Genomic DNA, 19,021 nt, shown 5'->3' with positions numbered 1-19,021 from the left:
TCAGCTAAAATAAATGAAGTCCCACAGTCTGATCTGGATTGTTTAGAGACTTGTGCAAGATAGAAGCATTAAAAAATCTGTTAAGCATGTATCCCCAAGTTAAGTGCTGTGCTTGCATCGCAGAAATGTGTGCCCAGCCATCCAACAGTACTATCATTTCGTCATCACACTGACATTTCAAAAAAGGCTGAATCCATCATCATCTCTTGCTGCAGGTTGGCTGACTGTGATTGATGATAGTGGGAAAAGTCATAGGTACTTTCTGTTGTATAATTCCAACTGCACTTTTGTTTTAAGCTATTGATTTCAGTGATGTTATTCTGGCATGAAATTTAATATAGTCCTTATGAAATCCCAGGAGTTTGTCCAGTTTTTGTACTTTCGTAACCTGTTCTCAACCTGTTTTCCAGATGAATCAGTGTAGGTTCTTGTCAGCTTGCTAAATCATTCAGCAGCAGATGAGATCAGCCCTGGTTCATTCTTTGGATAATTTCCTTAGATGTAACTGGTTGCCTTTCTGGAGAAAGGAAATCTACCTTGTTTTGGTTTGTGTAGAACAATCTGCTCTTTTAACTTGGTCAAGAGCTGAATCACCTCCTAGTCTGTAAAACTTGTCTCTGCCTTTCTCCCACTCTTCTCCATCCCACAAATAGTAAACAGTCTAAGGAGATATTTACATCAACAGGTGCAGGCAGTCATGTGCCCCCTTTGCCTGCTCTCCGATGTCCAAATAGGATCCAGTTCTGGAGTAGTGGCCTTTCAGTCACATTAACGTGGTGTAGTGCTGAAATACTGTCACAGCTGAGAAGAAGAGCGTGTTTGTTGTGTTTCAGGGAAAACCTGTGCTGCTGCACGAGCTCTGTGCTGAATGGTGCATGTGGCAGGATGGCAGTGTGGTCAAGCAAGCATGAAACTGTAGAGACACGTGGGAAAAGGGCTTCAAATTCTTATTCAGAGATCTCTGGATGGAGCTGAATTTCTTAATTGTATCTCTGAAAGTTGAGCTAGTCAGTAAGTAAAACTATCACAAGTGAAACAAACAAACAAAAAAAGGAAAGCAACAGCAACAACAAAGAACAACCAAGGAATTGTATTTGACCTGCAGCTTGAATCCTGTCATCGGTAATAGTTGTATCATTTTCAAGAAAAAAAAAAAAAAAGATGCCTGATGTTCATCCTCATTCTTCAGTTGTTCCTCATACATGTAACTACTGTAAGTAACGAATTGCTTCCTAGTACAGATTTGCTTCCACAGGACATCCCCTTAGTTGCCAGGACATGGAGCAGGAGCTCATAGGTCAGACAAAGTCCTCAGTGTATTTTATGCTCAACTCCTCTTGGGTAATAATTCTCCCATGTCTGGGAGAATGTAACTATTAACCCTGTAGGTCTATGATGATGGCTTGTACTTTTGCCTACTGTCCTAACTCATCTTCTCCTAAGGAAGAAAGTGCCTTGTGTCTTGTAGTACTATATTCTAGTGGAGTGAGCTTGGTGGTTATTCACTGACTTCTGCAGGGTGTTGTCTGCTGGGTTTGCAGCAATGACCTCTGCAGACTCCTCACAACCAGCTATGTGGAAGTTATCTGTCAGATACCCACTCATTACAACCCGTGATATAGGATAAGTTGCAATGCAGTGCCATGTATTTTAACATGGAATAGTTTCTGCATTAACTGGAGATCGTCTTGCATTCCTAAGAAAAGAGCCAGCAAGCTCTGAACTTCTACAATGAAGGAGAAATAGTTTTGCGGCAAAAGCTACAATATCTTCACCTCGTGTTTTATACAGGTAAGGTTTGGATGACTGGCTTTGTAAAACAGCAGTTCTGTAGTTACAGGCTCTCTTGTTGAGATGGATTAACTGTTCTGTGAGAATAAAATGTCTGTGCGTGCTTCCCCTAAAACCAGAGGCACTGGGGAGGAAGATACAGCAACAGCTGAGTTGACTCCAAAAGCACTGTTGCTATGCTTGCATGTTTGCATGATACCATCCAGCACATCCAGTTCAGGTTTTTACTTTGTGCATAGAGTGTCAAAGGTGTATCCATCTCTGCTCTAAAATCCAAGAAGTCGGTCTGTACAGCTTAGTGACATTATGTTGGGGATCTCTGTGGGCCTCCAGCAGTATCAGCAGTAATCTTTCATTTTCTTCTCTTATTTCTCTTATTTTATATGCTTTTATTGCCTTATTTGTCGTAGGCCACACAAACAGCCAAGTCTTTTATCATTATTATTTATTAGATTCTCTCATCATCATGTTTCCCAATGAAGTGTTGGTTGGGTCACTCCCACACAGTTTCCATCAATGGAGGAAATACTCTTAGCATGTCATTCAGCATCTTGGGTAAGGCCAAGTGAGCTATCAGCTTCCACCTCTGGTGTGAGTTCTTTAATCGTTGTTTATATATAACTTACAGTCCCTCTTAAAACATCTAGAGTTTGCAGCTTTATCACATGGGAGTACTTCTTATTTCTGCTCACGTTCACAGAGCCACGGATATGATTTGGGGTTATTTGGGCGATTAAAAGGGAAGATTGGGCAGAAACATATTTAACACCCTGAAGCTATAGCAAGGAAGAAAAAAGATCTAATACTATGGAAAACCTTTTCTGTGGACATCAGTCTGTGTGATTTAAAAAGGTTTAAAAAATCAAATCTAGTGTTTTAGAGAAGGCATAATAGGGTCCTGCTGCAAAGGCAGCAGCTTTTGCCCGTTCTAATGTTGCATTTGTGTCTGAATTTAGGTACGCTAAAGACTGTTTCATATGAAACTGTTGTGCAGTATCACGTCTATCTCAGCTTATATTATCCCCTCCTTTTGCACGTAATACTGGGAGGTTACAATTAATTTGAAGCTGTGCAGTGAGCAGATGTTTCTTCTAGTAATCATGTTGAGTGTGTAAAAGCTGTCCTGGCACATGTGATGTTGGGTTTCGTTGCAGGGCTTCTGTGCTGAGAATTGGCATAAGTAAATATTGTTTCATGGATCAGCAAATCTTCACAAGTCATTTCTCAAACCCTTTTCCTGCTGGATAACATTATTGTAGGATACGGCATTAAGGTGATGAATGGACAAAAGAAAACCAATGGGAGGAGAGTGCTGGTTCAGTCAAGGATTTTCATTCTGTGCAGACAGTTTTCAGCAGTAGCAGTGTAACAGTTGTTACACTGTGCTTGGTATTGTGCCTCTGGGGAACTTGTGGTCTCATAGTCCCTGGTTGACAACTGTCTGAATAATAAAGCCCATCATAAAACTGCCTTTTGTTCCTAAGGCTGTAGTGGTGGTAGAAGATAAAGGTGACTGAGAGGTCACAGTGTTGTTTTGCAGGTTGAGCTGGGCCTTTTTTATCAGATTTATTTAGGTATTTATTCAGCTCAGCCTGCCCTGTTCTGAGAGGAGCCCCATAGCAGCCTGAGTGCTACAGCGGCTCCTAACCGTGCTCTCATTTTTATTTTGGAATAACCAATTTTCAAGTGCAGTAACAGAGTGGGAGTGGGGCAGAGAAGGTGGAAAGTGCTATCAGGAAGAATCACTTTCACAGAACAAACACATAAACATGGGTATCTTAATGTGTCTTCATGGTACATCCTCTCTCTCTCCCCTTAACTCTTGGTGCAAGCTCAGTTGTTATTCAGACATTTACGTGGAAATTTCCAGCCTAATAATGCAAGACAAAAAATTCAGCATGTTTGGCCACGATTCAGCACTGCAGTATGTGTGTAGGTACCTATAGGTTTACTTGTTATATTGCATCAGGACTGGATGCCTTTGCAATCTTTGGAACAAGAGCATTTTCCAGCCTTATCAATGCTGATGTATTGCAGCTTCATTGTCTGACATATACAGCTGAAAAACAAAAGCATAGCAGCTTGAGAGTCAGCATGACTAGAAATAGGCAATCATTCAAGCTTCTAGGATTTATGGTTATTGCCATTGGAGGATATTAAAGTAATACACTGACAAACACATGAGGCTTGTGATAATTTCCTTCAAAAAATTGAGGAGCAAAAAGAAATAAGGGGTGCTCTGTGTTTGTGTGTTTCATGAGGATAAAAAAGCTAAGTATTCCTGATTTCATTTTTTTGGCACTTATTCTTGTGGCTTTTGACAAGCCTTTCCCAGCTGCTAACTTCCATATTGCTGCTCATTCTTTAGAGCAACAAGCAGCAGCATGGCAACTGACTGCGAGAAAGTGATATGCTTTAGAGTTGTATTAAACAAAACCCGTGATTTTTCTTGGAAACAACTTTTTAGTATTAGAATATCTATTAAGTACCACAGAGATTATGCCAGTAAATATGACTCTGCTTTGCAGAAACATTTGTAATTTCAGAGCTTTTATATATATATATAGATATATAGATACATAGATATATAGATATATCTTGAAGCAAAATATTTTAGTCTCCTGGATACATTTCTATAGGGAATGGAAGTAGCAATGAGAATCAGTGCTGTTATAGAAAATTTGATTGCGTAATCACAAAATCTGCCAGTCAGTGTGTTTCAGAAAAGTTAAAGTCTGTTTTCAGTGAGTACGTTGGGATGTTGAAGTTTCTGAAGTCCCACTAACCAATAGATTACAAGCTCTGTTGTGGAAGAGGGAAGAAGGTATCAACAGTGACTCAGAACTGGAAGAGGTGATCATGTTAAAAAGGTTCAACCAAGGACCCAAGTCACAACTGGTGCTGCTAAACAAAGGCACCAGTAGTAAGTTCTTAGTAATTGGAGACTCTTTGCTGACAAGCACTGAGGTGCTCATCTGATGCCCGGATAACCTCTCTAGAGAGGTTTGCTGCTAGCTAGGGACCCACATTTTGTACATCAAGAAGAGGATATTGGGTATGATGAAACCACGCAACTACTATTCCCTTCCAGTCTTTCAAGGTGGGTCACACAAAGCTGCTACCAGAAAACTAAAAAAATGTTATAAAGACTTCACATCCCTTTGTCCTTAGAGACAAAGGAGTGGAGTAAAGCTGGCTACTCTTTAAGGATGTATTCCTGCAAGCACATGAGCTTTCCATCCCTTAAAATTAGAAAGGAGGCAGGAAAATAGCATGTCTTGGCAAGGACCTGCTGGTCAAATTGCAGGAAAAGAAGGGCATGTATAGGCAGTAGAAACAAGGATGTGTCACCTGGGAAGAATACAGGAATGCTGTCCAGACATGCAAAGATGGGATTAGGAAAGACAGGACACAGATGGATCTGAACTTGGTGATAGATGTTAATAACAAGAACGGGTTCTATAGGTACATTGGTCAGAAGATATAGGCCAAAGAGAGCATACTACCTCTGACAAATGTGAAAGGAGAACTCTCTACTACAAATACAGAAAAGCCTGAGGTACTCAATGAGTTCTTTATCTCAGTCTTCACTAGCAGCTGGGATTTGCACCCTTCCCAGATCCCTGAACTTCTTGGAGGGAACTGGGAGAGCAACTCTACCCCACTCTACGAGCAGAGCAATTCTGAGACCACCTCACGAGACTGAATGTGTACAAGTCCATGGGGCTGGACAGCATGCATCCCAGGATCCTAAGGGTGCTGACTGTGGTTGCCAGGCTGCTCTCCATCATATTTGAGAAGTCATGGCTGTCAGGCAAAGTCCTTGGTGACTGGAAGAAGAGAAACATCACTTCCATTTATAAGAAAGGGGGAAGGAAAACCCTGGGAACTATAGGCTGGTGAGCCTCTGAGTCTCTGTGGCCGTGTCCAAGATCATGTAACAGATCCTTCTGGAAGGCATGTTAAGGCACATGAAGGTTGAGCAGGTGATCCAATACAGCCAGCATGGCTCCACCAAGGGAAGATTGTGCCTGACCAATCTAGTGGCCTTCTGTAATGAAGTGATGGCATCAGTGTACAAAGAGAAGGCTAATGCTGTCATTTGCCTAGATTTTGCAGTGCTTTTGACATGATCCCCCACCACATGCTTGTCTCTAAATTTGAAGACGTGGATTTGAATGGTGGACTATTTGGTGGATAAGGAACTGGTTGGAAGGTCACAGCCAGAGGGTAGTGATCTGTGGCTCTGTGTTCAGGTGGGGGTCATTGATGAGTGGTAATCCTCCAGGGGTCTGTTTTGGGACTGGTACTCTTTAGCAGTGATATAGGATGATGGCATTAAGTGCATCGTCAGCACATTTGCAGACAATGACTTGCAGACCAAGCTGAGTGGTGCAGTTAATACAGCAGAAGGAAAAGATGTCATCCAGAGGGACCATAATAAACTTGAAAGATGGGCCAATGTGAACCTAATGGGGTTCAACAAAGTGAAGTTCAAGGTTTTGCACTTGATTTGGGGCAATCCCAGATATCCCAGACTGGGAGAAAATCTCCTTGAGAGTAGCCCTGCTGAGGAGGACTTAAGGGTCCTAGTAGATTTAAAAAAAAAAAAAAACAACAAAACACACACACAAAAAACACAAACCAGCAGTGAGCACTTGCAGCCTGCAAGACCAACAGTATCCTGGGCTGCATCAAAAGAGGGGTGGCCAGCAGGGAGAGAGAGGTTGTTGTCCCTATCTCCTCTGCGCTCATGAAGTCCCATTTGGAGTATTATATCCAGTCTAGTGCCCCCAACAAAGGAAAGATGTTGAGCTTTGGGAGAGGGTCCAGAAGAGGATCACAAAGATGATCAGGGACTGGAGCAACTCTCCTATGAAGACAGGCTGTTCGGTCTGGAGAAGAGAAGGCTGTGAGGCAACCTCATTATGGCCTTTCAGTATTTAAAGCAATCACTTCAAAGCGAGAGTTGAGATCAGCTGTCCTGGCTCTCCAACTCTTTCCAGATTTTAATGTTTTAGGGTTATTAACAGGGGGTTCCCAGAAGGTGGTCGTTGACTTTGGCTTTTATCTCTCCAGTTGGTCTTACAATGTATGATTTTATATAGGCCTGTATTTTGAAGGGGTAGAAGGGAGTTAAGTTTCTTATATGAGGAGGTTTCACTGCATTCTTTTGAACTGATTGTTTCATAGTTTGTTTAATCTGAATTTGTTTGAAATGTTGGAGAGGAGTGACAGAAGCTATGTTTAAGGTACTTGGTATGAGAGTGCTCATCTTTCTACTGAAGTTTCAAGACTGCAGCTACTCTACGGGGAACCGTGTCACACTTGGATCCTGGGCACTGCTTGGAAGCTCTAAGGCCAGCCCTATGTTAACAGTGACTGTAAGGCAATGTTCCAGCGTTCAGGTCACAATGACTGTTTTAACTAGCATTTGGGCTTTTACCACTGCACAACTGTTCAGGAGGAAAAGTTCATTGTAGTCATTTGGCATCTGATCCAATGTTCATATAAGTCAGTGGAAAAATTCATTCTGCTGATAACAGTGGAATTTGAATCTGTCACTGTTTCTTGCAATCATTAACTCGTCTTGGTTGTCAGAGCTAGAAATTTCTTTAGATGGCAGTATGTAATTAACTGAAAGAAATGTACACACCCTAATTTAAAGTAACTGGTATAGCTACCATCTTCTAGCATGTACAGATATGGATGAAAATAAGTAACCTTGTGTGAAGTAGCATCAGAGTCAAAGTGTCATGAAAAAATGGTGCATCTAAACCCACAGGCAATTGAAACCTCCCTACAGTGGAAATTTTTTGAGGGGTTTTCTTTCTTTCATAGATTCATAGAGGTTGAAAGGGTTCTTTGGAAACCATCTAGTCCAAACTTCCTGCTAAAGCAGATTCCCTAGAGAAGATTGCACAGGAGAACGTAGCTCTGACCTCACAACTTGAACACGTAGTGTAGGGCTGACTCCTGAACCCCAGCCCAAGGCAGACCTTGGACTTGCCTTCCTCAGTGCTTTTGACCCAGTTGTCTCAACTTGCCACACCTCACTGAGGTGTGTGCATAAATGAAGGATGGCAGACTACAGCTTTTAACTCTCTGTGTGCCTCCTGGGCAGTAGATTTTTTTCCTCAGCAGAAAAGTGAAGACCCTTTTTCTGCTTTTGAACACTGATTAGATCCATGGGTCAGTGCAAGACCAGCACATCTTTCAGTGTTTCTGCCCACAAGTTTAGGCTTCTGGATCTAGTTCCAAATTGTTCAATCTTTGGTCCTCTGTTTTATTTTATTGTGTTGTTAACACTTAAAGTAGCTTCTTTTCTTGTTTATTAGTTTTTAAGTGATAGGTAATATTCTTCTTCTATTAAACATTTTTGGAAAAATTTCCAGGATATATAAACTTAATATAAGTAGTCATTTAGTTTTGTTTAGAGCATTTGATGGGTGTCTCTCAAAGTTGACAAATGATTTTAGTCTATTTATTAATAATGGAAACCAAATAGCAGGGACATTCAACTTTCTTCTCTTTGCAGTTGCCAAGAAATGCAATTTCTTACAGTTTGTGGTACACTAGGCCAGACACCAAAAAAATCAGATTTTGTTGTCTTAAAGCCTTAACTCACAAGTCAGTGTTCCAGTTTCTGTAGGCTCGTGTTTTCTTACAAAGCTGATGCATCTGTTGCACTGTTTTTGATCTATCTTTTGGGTATTTCTGTCAGAATGGATGGACTGTAAATTGCTCTGTAGCTGAGGCAGACCTCAGCATACTTAGTTTTTTTAGTAAGTTGCTACTACTAGTTTGTCATCACACTGCAGGAACACCAGTCAAACATGTGAACCTCACTGTGCAAGGTAGTATACACACATTCATTTAAAAAAACAGGATCATCTCAGAGACCTGATGATCTGAGTGTTGCAGGGGAAAGCAAATAGTTAATCAGTGTTGCATATGTTGAAGACTACCGAAGTACAAGGCAGGCAGAGATGTTTATGAAGAATGGAACTTAAAATGGCATTAGTGAGAGGCATTTTTCCAAAGTTGCTGTGTTTGTTTTGTTGTTTTTTTTCCCCCACATAGACTAAAGAAATAAAACTTGACAGGATTTTTGCTGCTATATGTCTGTTATTTTTTCTCATGGGATGCATGGGACTATTCATATTTTCTTACGTCCATTCTAGATGGGATATACTCCCCTGCATGTTGGCTGCCACTACGGAAACATAAAGATTGTTAATTTCCTTCTGCAACATTCTGCAAAAATCAATGCCAAAACGAAGGTGAGTTTTCCGCCTCTGCTTCACTCGTTCTTTGGAGGCAGCAAGTTTGCTGTGTCCACCACAGTCTTTCCCTTTCCTTGTGCCTGCAGAACGGGTACACGCCGCTGCACCAGGCTGCACAGCAGGGACACACCCACATCATCAACGTTCTGCTCCAGCACGGTGCGGCGCCCAATGAGCTCACTGTGGTAAGTGCCAAGAAGCCACCGCTCAGTCTCGGTCATTCCACCCTGCATGAAGCATTGTGTCCCTGCTGTGTTTGAGTACAGGAAATGACAAAAAAAAAATGTGACGAGGGGGAGGAAAAGAGCAGAGGAAGGCTATTCCAATCGCCTCTGTGTTCTGTGTCCTCCATTGTCTCTTCCAAAACCAGAACAGCAAACATCTGCACAATGTTTTCTTTTTCATCCAATTTCTGTAGACTTAAACTCTTATGGTTACATATTCTACTACCCAAAATCTGTATCAGTCACCAATATGCAAACATTTGTGTACTTCATTATTATGCATTTTTCTCTAACTAGCAATTTGTACGCTTCTAGCATTCAGCTTTTCATACAATTTTTTCAATTGCTAGAATGGAAATACTGCCCTCGCCATTGCGAAGCGACTTGGCTACATTTCAGTTGTTGACACATTAAAGGTGGTGACAGAGGAGACCATGACTACAATTGTAAGTACAGTTTATTTCAGTAGTGGAAGGAAGGATTTTTGCTAAGCCAGCATGTTCATCTTTGTTTAGTTAGATGTCTACTGAGATTTCAGTCTAATTTCTACCTAGCTCCTTTTAGCACTATAAAGTAGATATTAAGTCAGACGTAGGCAGAAACCAAGCAGAAAATGGCACTGTAAAGGGCTAGTTATAGCTGGCCTGTTTTTCATAGCATATAGCATACTTTGCTTATTGCATAAATGACATGAATGCAAACTGATTTGTAGTGGCAAATACATTCATAGAAGCTTCTTTCTGGTGGCTTCTGAAAGATGGCTAACAGTATCTTATACACGCAGCGAGTGTCTGCAACCCCAGCTGACATATCCTTGAACTCCACCTCATCTGTCTTGTCTCTCAAGAAGGCTTGCTGTTGTATGTTAGCCAGAGGAGATTAAAGAAAGTAGTCAGATAATGCCTATCAAAAAATGGCAATTACCAGAATTCAAGATATTTCTCGAAGATCTTATGGCAAAGTGCCTAATGAAGACTGTTCTCGTAAAATGCGGAGCCTCCATGAACAACCATAGAAGTAAAGCAAAAACAGAGCATTAAGAACATAAATTCAAAGCACCAGCTCATAATTGACTTTTTCCTTTTTGCAGCCTTTTAGTGCTTAAAAGGGGAGTCATATGCATGTATGCATTTTTAACCTTATAGGAAACTGAAAACAGTTATTGTACATTCCATGTTTTGTCATCACACATTTGTGTGGTCTGTCAGTGCAAGCAGGTGGTTGCAATACAGTTGAGATGATGAGCAATTTTTAGTTCAACTTAATGATCAGGCTGTGAATTGTTTTAGAGGAAATGTTAGATGCTGAGCAGCCTGTACTACAATCTGCGAGTACCTACGCTGAAGACAAGCACAGAAATAATTTCCACAAAAACTGAAATATGCTGTTTATCAGTCACAAGTGTGTACTTGATAGACTGTGGAAACCTAAACATGAGATCTGATTTACAGCTGAATATCTTAAAAACTCAGATAGCTATTTTTGGGGGCATGTGGCTAAATAACTCCCTAAAGTAAGTTTAATGAAACCAGGATGAGCATAGCTAGTTTTACTGTGATCTGTTATTCTTTACTGAAAGTCTGTTTATGCCTGAAAAAATCCTGTGATTTTGCTAGCTTAACAGCAATGTGTTAAAAACCTAAAAAGAGAATACCATGAAATGAAAGAACTCTGAAGCTTTTTATTGGTTTTGTGATGTTTGAGCATACAGGCAATCTTCTGCTATTTCAAGGGATGGCAGTAGCTCAAGAAAGGTGAACTGTGATATGAGTAATTATGAGGCAAGAGAAAACCCAAAATATCTGTAAATAGGTGAAGATAGAAAAGCTGTTTTGACCTGATCTTGTTAATGGTTTCTTATTTGTATATGAAGAATGAGAAGTGATAATGATTAAAAACACAAACAAGGGCAAGTGTAGGGTCCTATCCCTGGGGAGGAATAACTGGATGCATCAGTATAGGTTCAGGGATGACCTGCTAGAAAGGAGCTCGGTGGAGCAGGGCTTGCGTGTCCTGGTGGACAGCAGGTTGATCATGAGCCAGCAGTGTACTCTTGTAGCTGAGAAGACTAATGGTATCCTGGAGTGCCACATCTGGAGTGTGATGTCCAGTTCTGGGCTTCTTGGGTCAAGGAAGACACAGGGATCTCGTAGAGAGAGTCAAGCGGAGGGCCACGAAGATGATTAGTGGCCTGGAGCATCTCCCTTATGAGGAAAGGCTGAGACCTAGGACTATACAGCCTGGAGATGGATATGCTCTCTGGAGAATACTAAGAGGGTATCTTATCAATGGTTATAAATATTTAAAGGACAGGAGTCAAGTGGATGGTGCCAGGCTCTTTTCAGTGTTGTCTAGAGACAGGACAAGGGGCACTGGGCACAAACTGGAACACAGAAAGTACCATATGAACACAAGGGAAAAGTTCTTTACTGTGAGGGTAACAGAGCACTGGAATAGGCTGCAAAGAGGTGGTCAAGTCTCTAGAGATATTCAAAATCCACCTCCATGCTTTTCTCTGCAACTTACCCTAGGGAACCTGCTTTAGGGGAGGGGTTGGGAGTACTTTAGATTCTTATTTTTTGAACTCCACTCCATGAGCTCTATCTCTGGAGCGTCTCCTGTGTAACCTAAAACTTTACCAAAGTGCTTACTGCACTCTGTTCAAGCTGGAGAGTACCATGTACATGGCTGTGTATTTTGTGGGATACACAGGTATTCTAGGAGCAGCTTTGAGGCATTCAGGATATCTTTTTTCTGCTTTTAATTTTTTTTTTTTTTAATCTTGACCCTGAATCAACATAAGTATAATGATGAAAATCAACGGCTTCTTTGTTAAAACACATTCTGTAATGGGTTTTATTTAGCTTGCATGTAGTTACAGTTGTTTTCACGTGTGGGAAAAACACAATTATTGTAGAAGAACCTCTGAAAAATTTCACATGTAATTTGAGAGCAAGCTTATTCTAACATAGATGGACTTGATGATGTTAAGGGCCTTTTCCAACCTTAAAAATTCCACAATTCTATGATTTTTCTGCTGAGAAAGGAGAAGCACATCCCTCAGAATGAACGTTAGTATAGTTTAAATATAGATGACACGCTCCTGCTTAAAATTTAGATGACTTTTCAGAGAGTTCTATAAATACCCTTAACTTGCTTAAAGGTAATATTGTTTATTTCTGTATTATTTCAGTATAGTCTTTTTCAATGTGTAGTTATATTCATCTATGGAAAGCCAGGGAATAAAAAAGTTGAAAAGAATCCAAACAAGAGTTTTGCTAAATGTAGATAAAAATACACCCTGAAATGATTTTTTTTTTCTTTGACAGACTGTTACAGAGAAGCACAAAATGAATGTACCTGAAACCATGAATGAAGTTCTTGATATGTCTGACGATGAAGGTATTAGATAATAAAAAACCTTCTCACTTATTTTTCAGTCTGTTATTGTAAGAAGCCTTGTTTTTTGTTTGCTTTTTTTTTTAAAGTACTAGTTGGATATGCTCTCTGCACATACGTTATTGTTTTACATTGATTTATTGATTCATTGAACGTCTATGCTTTTATTTAATTCTTTTGTTTATTTAAATCATGCAGTTCGTAAAGCCAATGCCCCTGAAATACTCAGTGATGCTGAATATTTGTCAGATGTTGAAGAAGGTATTTGTACATTTTTGTGTCGCAGTGATATTTAACTTAAGCCTCTTCCTTTTACTATGTCTTACTGGAAATTAATCCTTTCAGATAATCTTCTTCTCATCCTACTAACAATAACTTCTGCTTTACAGTTTAGAATGCTTTCAAAAACTCTTCAAGCTGTTAATGATCATCTTTTTTTTTCTTTTTTTTTTTTTTTTTTTCCTGAATGTCTTACTACTAATTTCTAAATGAAATTACCTCCATTTTTCCTGGAAGGGTCCTTTTGCTGCTGCTTCTATAAAGTAAAGAATTAGTTTATTATTGCAACTGAAAAATATCAGACAAAAGGGTCAACTATCAAAGTACTTTAAAAGAAATAGCTGATAGTAAAAGTGAAGGACAAAAGGATGGGTGGGTTTTTTCGTTTTTGTTTTTAATTCTTCTGTGTGTTCAGCTATGTAATTATTGACTTACATTGATTGTCAACTCTAGTGTAGAAATACTTTTAGGATTTAAAACAAAACTGTATTTTAATCATAATGTTCAGCAAAACCACAATGAATTACTTTTGTCCTAAGCAAAGGGGATGCTGCGCTGAACTCAGCAAGTTGTGTTTCTTGGGATTAATGATGTACTCTTGTAGCTGGGATTTCTGTATTCTGTATCATTCTGCAAGGTGATGTGTAGTCCATGAGTGGGGCAATAAGCCATGTCTTCTCAGTGCCTCTGGATGAGATTTAAGCTGCTCACACCAGCAGCTTGCCCATCACAGCTCACTCCTCAGTGTCTGGCTGGGCTGACACAGTTTCAGTGGTCTGTTAAGTATCTGGAACTCATTTGGTAGCTGCTTTCCTCCCAGCCACCATCCCCTGCTAGGTCAGACCTTCCATGGTGCGGATGTGCAGGAGCCTGTGTGAGTCCCACCAGGAACTGCAGGTTTCCAGAGGCCACAGTGGGATTACGTTCCCATGTCACACTCAGAGACAGGAAGGTCTTGTGTTGAGGAAGGGAATGATGGCAGCACCCTGGAGGCTTTTATGTGTGTATTTGGTCACTTGCATTAGAGCTGCAGATTTTCCTTTCCAGTGGGGAGAGAAGTGACTGGGTCCAGTTAGCTTGTGGCTGTGTAGTCAGCCTCTTTCTTTGCACCAAGTGATGTGTTTACATGTTTATAGCACTTAAGCAGTATGGTGTAAAAGCTGCAAGAGAAGCTCACTGTGTGCAGCTCTTGTTCAATTCAGTCACTGAGGCTTTTGTTTTCAGTTTGTCAGTGTTCCTATATTTGCATTCTTAAATAGATCACGTTCTAACTGTGCACCTGTGTTTTCCAAGTAACTCTTCTGGGCTATTGTACTGCTCAAAATACCGCATTGTTGTAACTGGCTGGAATGCAGATGCCTAATAGTTAGTTAATAGAGCAGCAACAGCTGCCTTAGCCCATGGCCCAGCGTGAGGTTTGCTGCAGATGAGAAACGCCTGTGTAGGGTCAGAATATTAGATCTAAGATGTTAAATGTGTCCTTCATGTATGGAATCACTTCTAATGGCCAAATGCAGAACTGAAGGGAAGTGAGAGATCTGTGGGAGGTTTTTGTAGTCACAAACTCTCATTTCAGGGAAAAAATAAATATTAAGGATATGGGGTAATCTAATCAATTCCTTACCTAAAGAGTGTGTTCTGCAACCATGCTGTTACTAGGAGAGCTAAGAGGCTGGCTTACACGTAACAAGGTTGTTTTCAAAGTCTACTGTTGAACTGGAGCTCTCAAATCAGATAATAGGTATTTTATTAATCCATGCCGGAGCACTGCAGTATGCAAAGGTGGGGAATTACAGGCTTTGAGGCAGTAACCACTGTCCTGTCTCTTTCTTCTGCCTTGTGCATCCTTGAAGACAGGATATTGATGCCCTTTCCTGCAACTGCTGGGTGCTGACAGTGTGTTCCTTCAGGGTGGAAATCACAAATCTCATTGCCAGGGAATAGATTTCCAGTTGAGAGATGGACACAAATCTATGTCCCAAACCTGAGCTCTCCCTTACTTCATATTCAGGTCATCAGCCAAACCATTCAGTGCAAAATTTGCCCCATAATTTCTCATTATTCAGAAAACCTCAAGGTTTCTCTCCTAAGAGCAACTGAAAGCTTGAAGCTGAAAGTAGTTTCAGAACTCAGAGACAAGTGTGTCAGGGAACTCCTTCCTTCTATTTGCTGCTTGCTGTGTCTACTAAATAAGCACTTACTCAGAAATGGTGTAATTTCCCTGCAGTGGAGAGTTTGGTTTGCAGTTGCCCCAAATGAGAAGGGACTCATTTTCCTAGAGTGCTCTGGAAAGCTTGGCCAAATGAGATTATGTGCTGGGAAACTGCTTTACCACAAAAGAGAAATGGCCAAAACAAAAACCCAACAATAGTTTAAATGTTGAAAATTTAGAAGGCACATGTGGTGCTGAGCTTTAGTTTTTTCTTTTTTTAATTTGGTCTTCAGTAGGTAACTCTTTTTTGGTGTAAATAAGGACACTGTTTTAAACCCATTTAATGGATATTCCTCTCTCTGTAGGAGTAAGTATCATGGTAATCCATCTCTGGCAGATTAGGCAGGTGCCCGAGGAGGAAGTGAGGGCACACGGCCTGATCCCAGAGCAGGTGCTGGGTTACGGAAATGAGCGCCTTTAAGACAGGTCAGGACATTCTCAGGAATTAAAGTCTGTTCCAGTGATTTTAGGAGGGATGAATTTATTATATTTTTACACTCAAAAGTTTTCTGAGACTATCTAGATACACTTATACAGATCAGCACAAGTTTCAGTGGTTTGATCCTGGCTTTTCTCCAAAACCTTGGCTAAAACCAGAAGCGTCCTGCTCTGCCACCAGACAGCTCTGGACAGGCTGTGATGAGGGAGTGGCAAAAGCAAAGCCAATGACAAATGTCTGTTTGGATCCCAAGCTATAATGAAATGTAGCTTGGGACAAGCCATATGATCCCTTCACTCCTGCTGCCAGAGAGCCATGTTTGTCCCTGGCCTCTAAAAAGAGCTCAGGCGCTGTAGTTTTGCAGTTCCCAGCTGTATGAACGGGCTCTGAGGAATCAGGAAAATGGGGAAAGCCTGGGAATAGATGACAAAGGTGATCAGAGATACAGAAAAGCTTCTAGGGAAGAAGACAGTAAAGAGAGTAGGATTACCTATCACAGAAGAAAATCTTGAGGGATGAGCTAGGACGTGTGAGGCAGTGGGTGGCAAAGGGAGTGGTGAATGGGCTGCTTGCTGCGTCCCCTGAAGTCCACAAACAGGATGCACAGGTGAGACCAGCGAGGTGTAGGTTCAGCCTAAGTGAAAGGGACTGCTCTTAGTGCAAGAGCTGCTTGCAGCGTAGGACCCCTGCACACGTCCTTGCTTTGGAGAATGCAAGAAGTCTATGCAGGTTCCAAATGTAAATGGAATGATAAAAAAAAAAAAGCCTTCTGTGACAATACCAACCTCTCTCTCAGAAAAATCTGTGTTTGCACCAGCTGCCGGCTAGAGAAATGTCCTGGAGGACTTCCAATCTTGTCCTCTTCTTCACTTCTTCTGTGAAGTTTGCCTGCCATCAGAGCAGGATGTTCTTGGGCAGATGGACCTTTGCTTTGACCTGTGGCTGTCATTTGTCCATGGTTTTGAACGGATTCCCAGACTGCCCATGGCCGTGTTTCCCCGCTGTTTACAGGAACACCTTGCTTCAACACAGCAGATGGTGGAGGAAAGCAGAAAGGAAGGATAGCAACTGCAACAAAGCAATGCAATATTCTCTTTTTTCATTGTTCTTTAATCAGTGCCTCACTCAACACTGAACAGTGTTGATGTCCCACTTTGTCTGTGGGACATCTGTGCAGGAGTACAGTGTGCTGCAACACTCCATGCTCGTCTCCCAAAAGGAGAGGGATTAGGCTGCAGTACCTAACTAACCGGAGCGGGACTGCTGAACCGCGCACCACCCATTCCGCTGGAGCCTCCCACGATCACCCCACAGCGTGTGGAATCCTTTGAAACAACCACTCCTAGCTGCAGCTTTTCCTTTGATGAGCGTTTCATCAGAGCCATCCAGCTGGCTGCAGAGCTCCCTAACACCTCACGCCTTCTGCAGCCCAACTGGTAGACTCGAGCTTCGCGACAGCGGCACAGCGTTCGTCTCCGCACGTCGGAAGGGCGGGAGCTTCCAAACGTTACCGCTCTGTTTATCACCGCTCAGAGCCGCCTCTAGTCCTCTCTCGCCCCGGCCCCCGGAGGCTCTCCATGCAGCAGCTCTCACCTGGCGGCCGCTCCCCGACCACATGCGGAGAGGCGCGGCCCCGGGCGCAGGAGGCGGCCCCGGGAGGGCGGGCGGAGCGCTGCGCCTTTCCCTACCGCCCCGCGCTCCCGCTCGGCCCCGGTATCGAATTACAGCAAAACTACACCCTCGCAGCACCCCGATTTACATACAAATAGCTCGAGTGCCTGCATTTATGTCACCAGTCAAGGGGCTTGCCAAGGGAGGCTGTAATCCAATCAGCAGAAGCTTTAAAGGGATGTCTGCAGAGTGATTAAAAAGGGATTTTTTTTTTTTTAAACTGTAGTCATTACTTTTCGTTTTGTTTCATACTTGGAAAGAAGTTTGATCCGAATCGAGAGGACAAAGATGCACATGTCGTAAAATACATACGAAGAGATCAGGATGCTAAGAAGATCTCGGTTGTTGTGTGGAAAGCGAATATGACCCCCAGGGATTAGTTTGCTGGTGCTGGTTTGGAGATTAACTCTAAATCACTGCTTAAGGACTAATAGGACTAATAGGAATTCTTGGAAACACCAGGGAAAAACCTTATAGACCAGGCTGTGGAAATGGCTTTCCAAAACAGTAAGATCTTTTAAAGTTTAATTTAATCTATAACGTTCATGCTTATGTTTGTGTTTTTGTTTTTCGTAATGTTTTGTGGTACGCGCTGACTACTTTAGCTTAGAAACTCGTGCTTAAAATAAGCGTTGTTGTCGGGTTGGAGGGGAAAGTTGGTGTGTTTGTTTGCCGTTCGCGGAGCAGTGGCCGAAGGGGTATTTTTAGACCCGATTGTTGGTTTGAAGCAGCGCTCGCGGTGGTTTCCTGAGCGAAGTGAATGGAAAGCCGTGTAGCGCCGTGAATGGGACTGGGGACGGACTGGGCTTACGGAGCCCGAGTTTTGTAAACCCGCTGAGAAAGTTGTCTGTTGGGCAATTGTACACACCTGAGATGCATTCACAACAAAGGGAGAGTGCAAGCGTAGGCAAATAACGAGCTGCAGGAAGCTCACTGCTCCGTGTTGTAAAGGGAACGGGGAAAACCTCTTTCCACCGCAGAAGGCATATTTTGGACTTGCTGTGTCAGTGCAAGAATGTAGTTTTTGCATGATGTAATGGTATGCAAATGCTCCCAGGGAGAGAGAGCTGCTCCATTAACCCTTTGCGGCATCCGCCCTCCTCCCCCAAGACTTAACTTTCCTTACCTCCGTTTTTCTAAAACACGAATCTGCTTCTCAGCCGATGCCCCGTACCCCAGTGTCTGGCGGTTTGAGCTCAGCTGGTGGCGGTGCTTACGTGAATGTGCGCTGCCTGATGCTGGCGTGCTGGGAGGGCCTGCTGGGTTAAGGCTTTGTGTTGCTCCCGCGGATGGACGTCTTGCTGTGCCCGGCAGAGACTGGGTACAGTGCTCCTCTCACCTGGGCAACGTGAGCCAGGGCCTGGGGAATGCGTCATTACAAAAAAATAGAAGTTCCCTCTTGTATTCAAACTCAGAAAAGTTACTGAGAAATACCAAGGGCGAAGGGTAGGCCTCTTCAGTTGCATCCGCTCACATTCCTGCACAGTTCCGTACTGATGGGCAAGTGGGCAGCCTTCACAGCTGGTTTCTTAGTGTCAGAGACCCAACTTTGTCAGCTCAGCCTTTTGGTAAGGAAAGCAAAACTGAGTGGGATGGTTCAAAGTACAGAAGATCCCTTTAGCTTGCTTAAGCAATTGGGCAAAAGTCATCCCGTGTATAACTAAATTGATTTTATGTCAACGTGCAGATTTGCCTTTTATATTTGCCCCCAGTAAAATTA

The 19,021-nt window shown here is 42.2% G+C and overlaps 1 protein-coding gene and 1 long non-coding RNA gene across 4 annotated transcripts in view; one reads left to right on the top strand and one right to left on the bottom strand.

Moving 5' to 3' along the window:
- Window positions 1-19,021, top strand: part of ANK3 (ankyrin 3) — a 346,475-nt gene that overhangs the window by 252,563 nt on the left and 74,891 nt on the right. For both annotated transcript variants that reach the window (XM_042862644.1, XM_042862645.1), the window contains exons 20-24: window positions 8,976-9,074; window positions 9,164-9,262; window positions 9,652-9,747; window positions 12,631-12,703; window positions 12,899-12,961. In XM_042862644.1, coding sequence (XP_042718578.1) covers window positions 8,976-9,074; window positions 9,164-9,262; window positions 9,652-9,747; window positions 12,631-12,703; window positions 12,899-12,961 — 430 coding nt within the window. The remainder of the gene's footprint in view (window positions 1-8,975; window positions 9,075-9,163; window positions 9,263-9,651; window positions 9,748-12,630; window positions 12,704-12,898; window positions 12,962-19,021) is intronic.
- On the bottom strand, window positions 13,339-18,949 carry LOC122175210. 2 transcript variants are annotated; one of them, XR_006177345.1, is made up of 4 exons: window positions 18,428-18,949; window positions 16,416-16,698; window positions 16,121-16,278; window positions 13,339-16,043 (listed from the first exon to the last, which is right to left on the bottom strand). It is a non-coding gene; the product is annotated as an uncharacterized LOC122175210 (long non-coding RNA). The 2 variants fall into 2 exon arrangements; XR_006177344.1 differs by having other exon boundaries at window positions 16,121-16,264.

Source organism: Lagopus leucura, unplaced genomic scaffold (assembly GCF_019238085.1).
Source record: "Lagopus leucura isolate 7727_CA_CO unplaced genomic scaffold, USGS_WTPT01 Super-Scaffold_739, whole genome shotgun sequence".
NCBI lineage: Eukaryota > Metazoa > Chordata > Aves > Galliformes > Phasianidae > Lagopus > Lagopus leucura.
The sequence above is the reverse complement of the archived record's forward strand: the minus strand, read 5'-3'. Positions and strand labels throughout refer to the sequence as shown.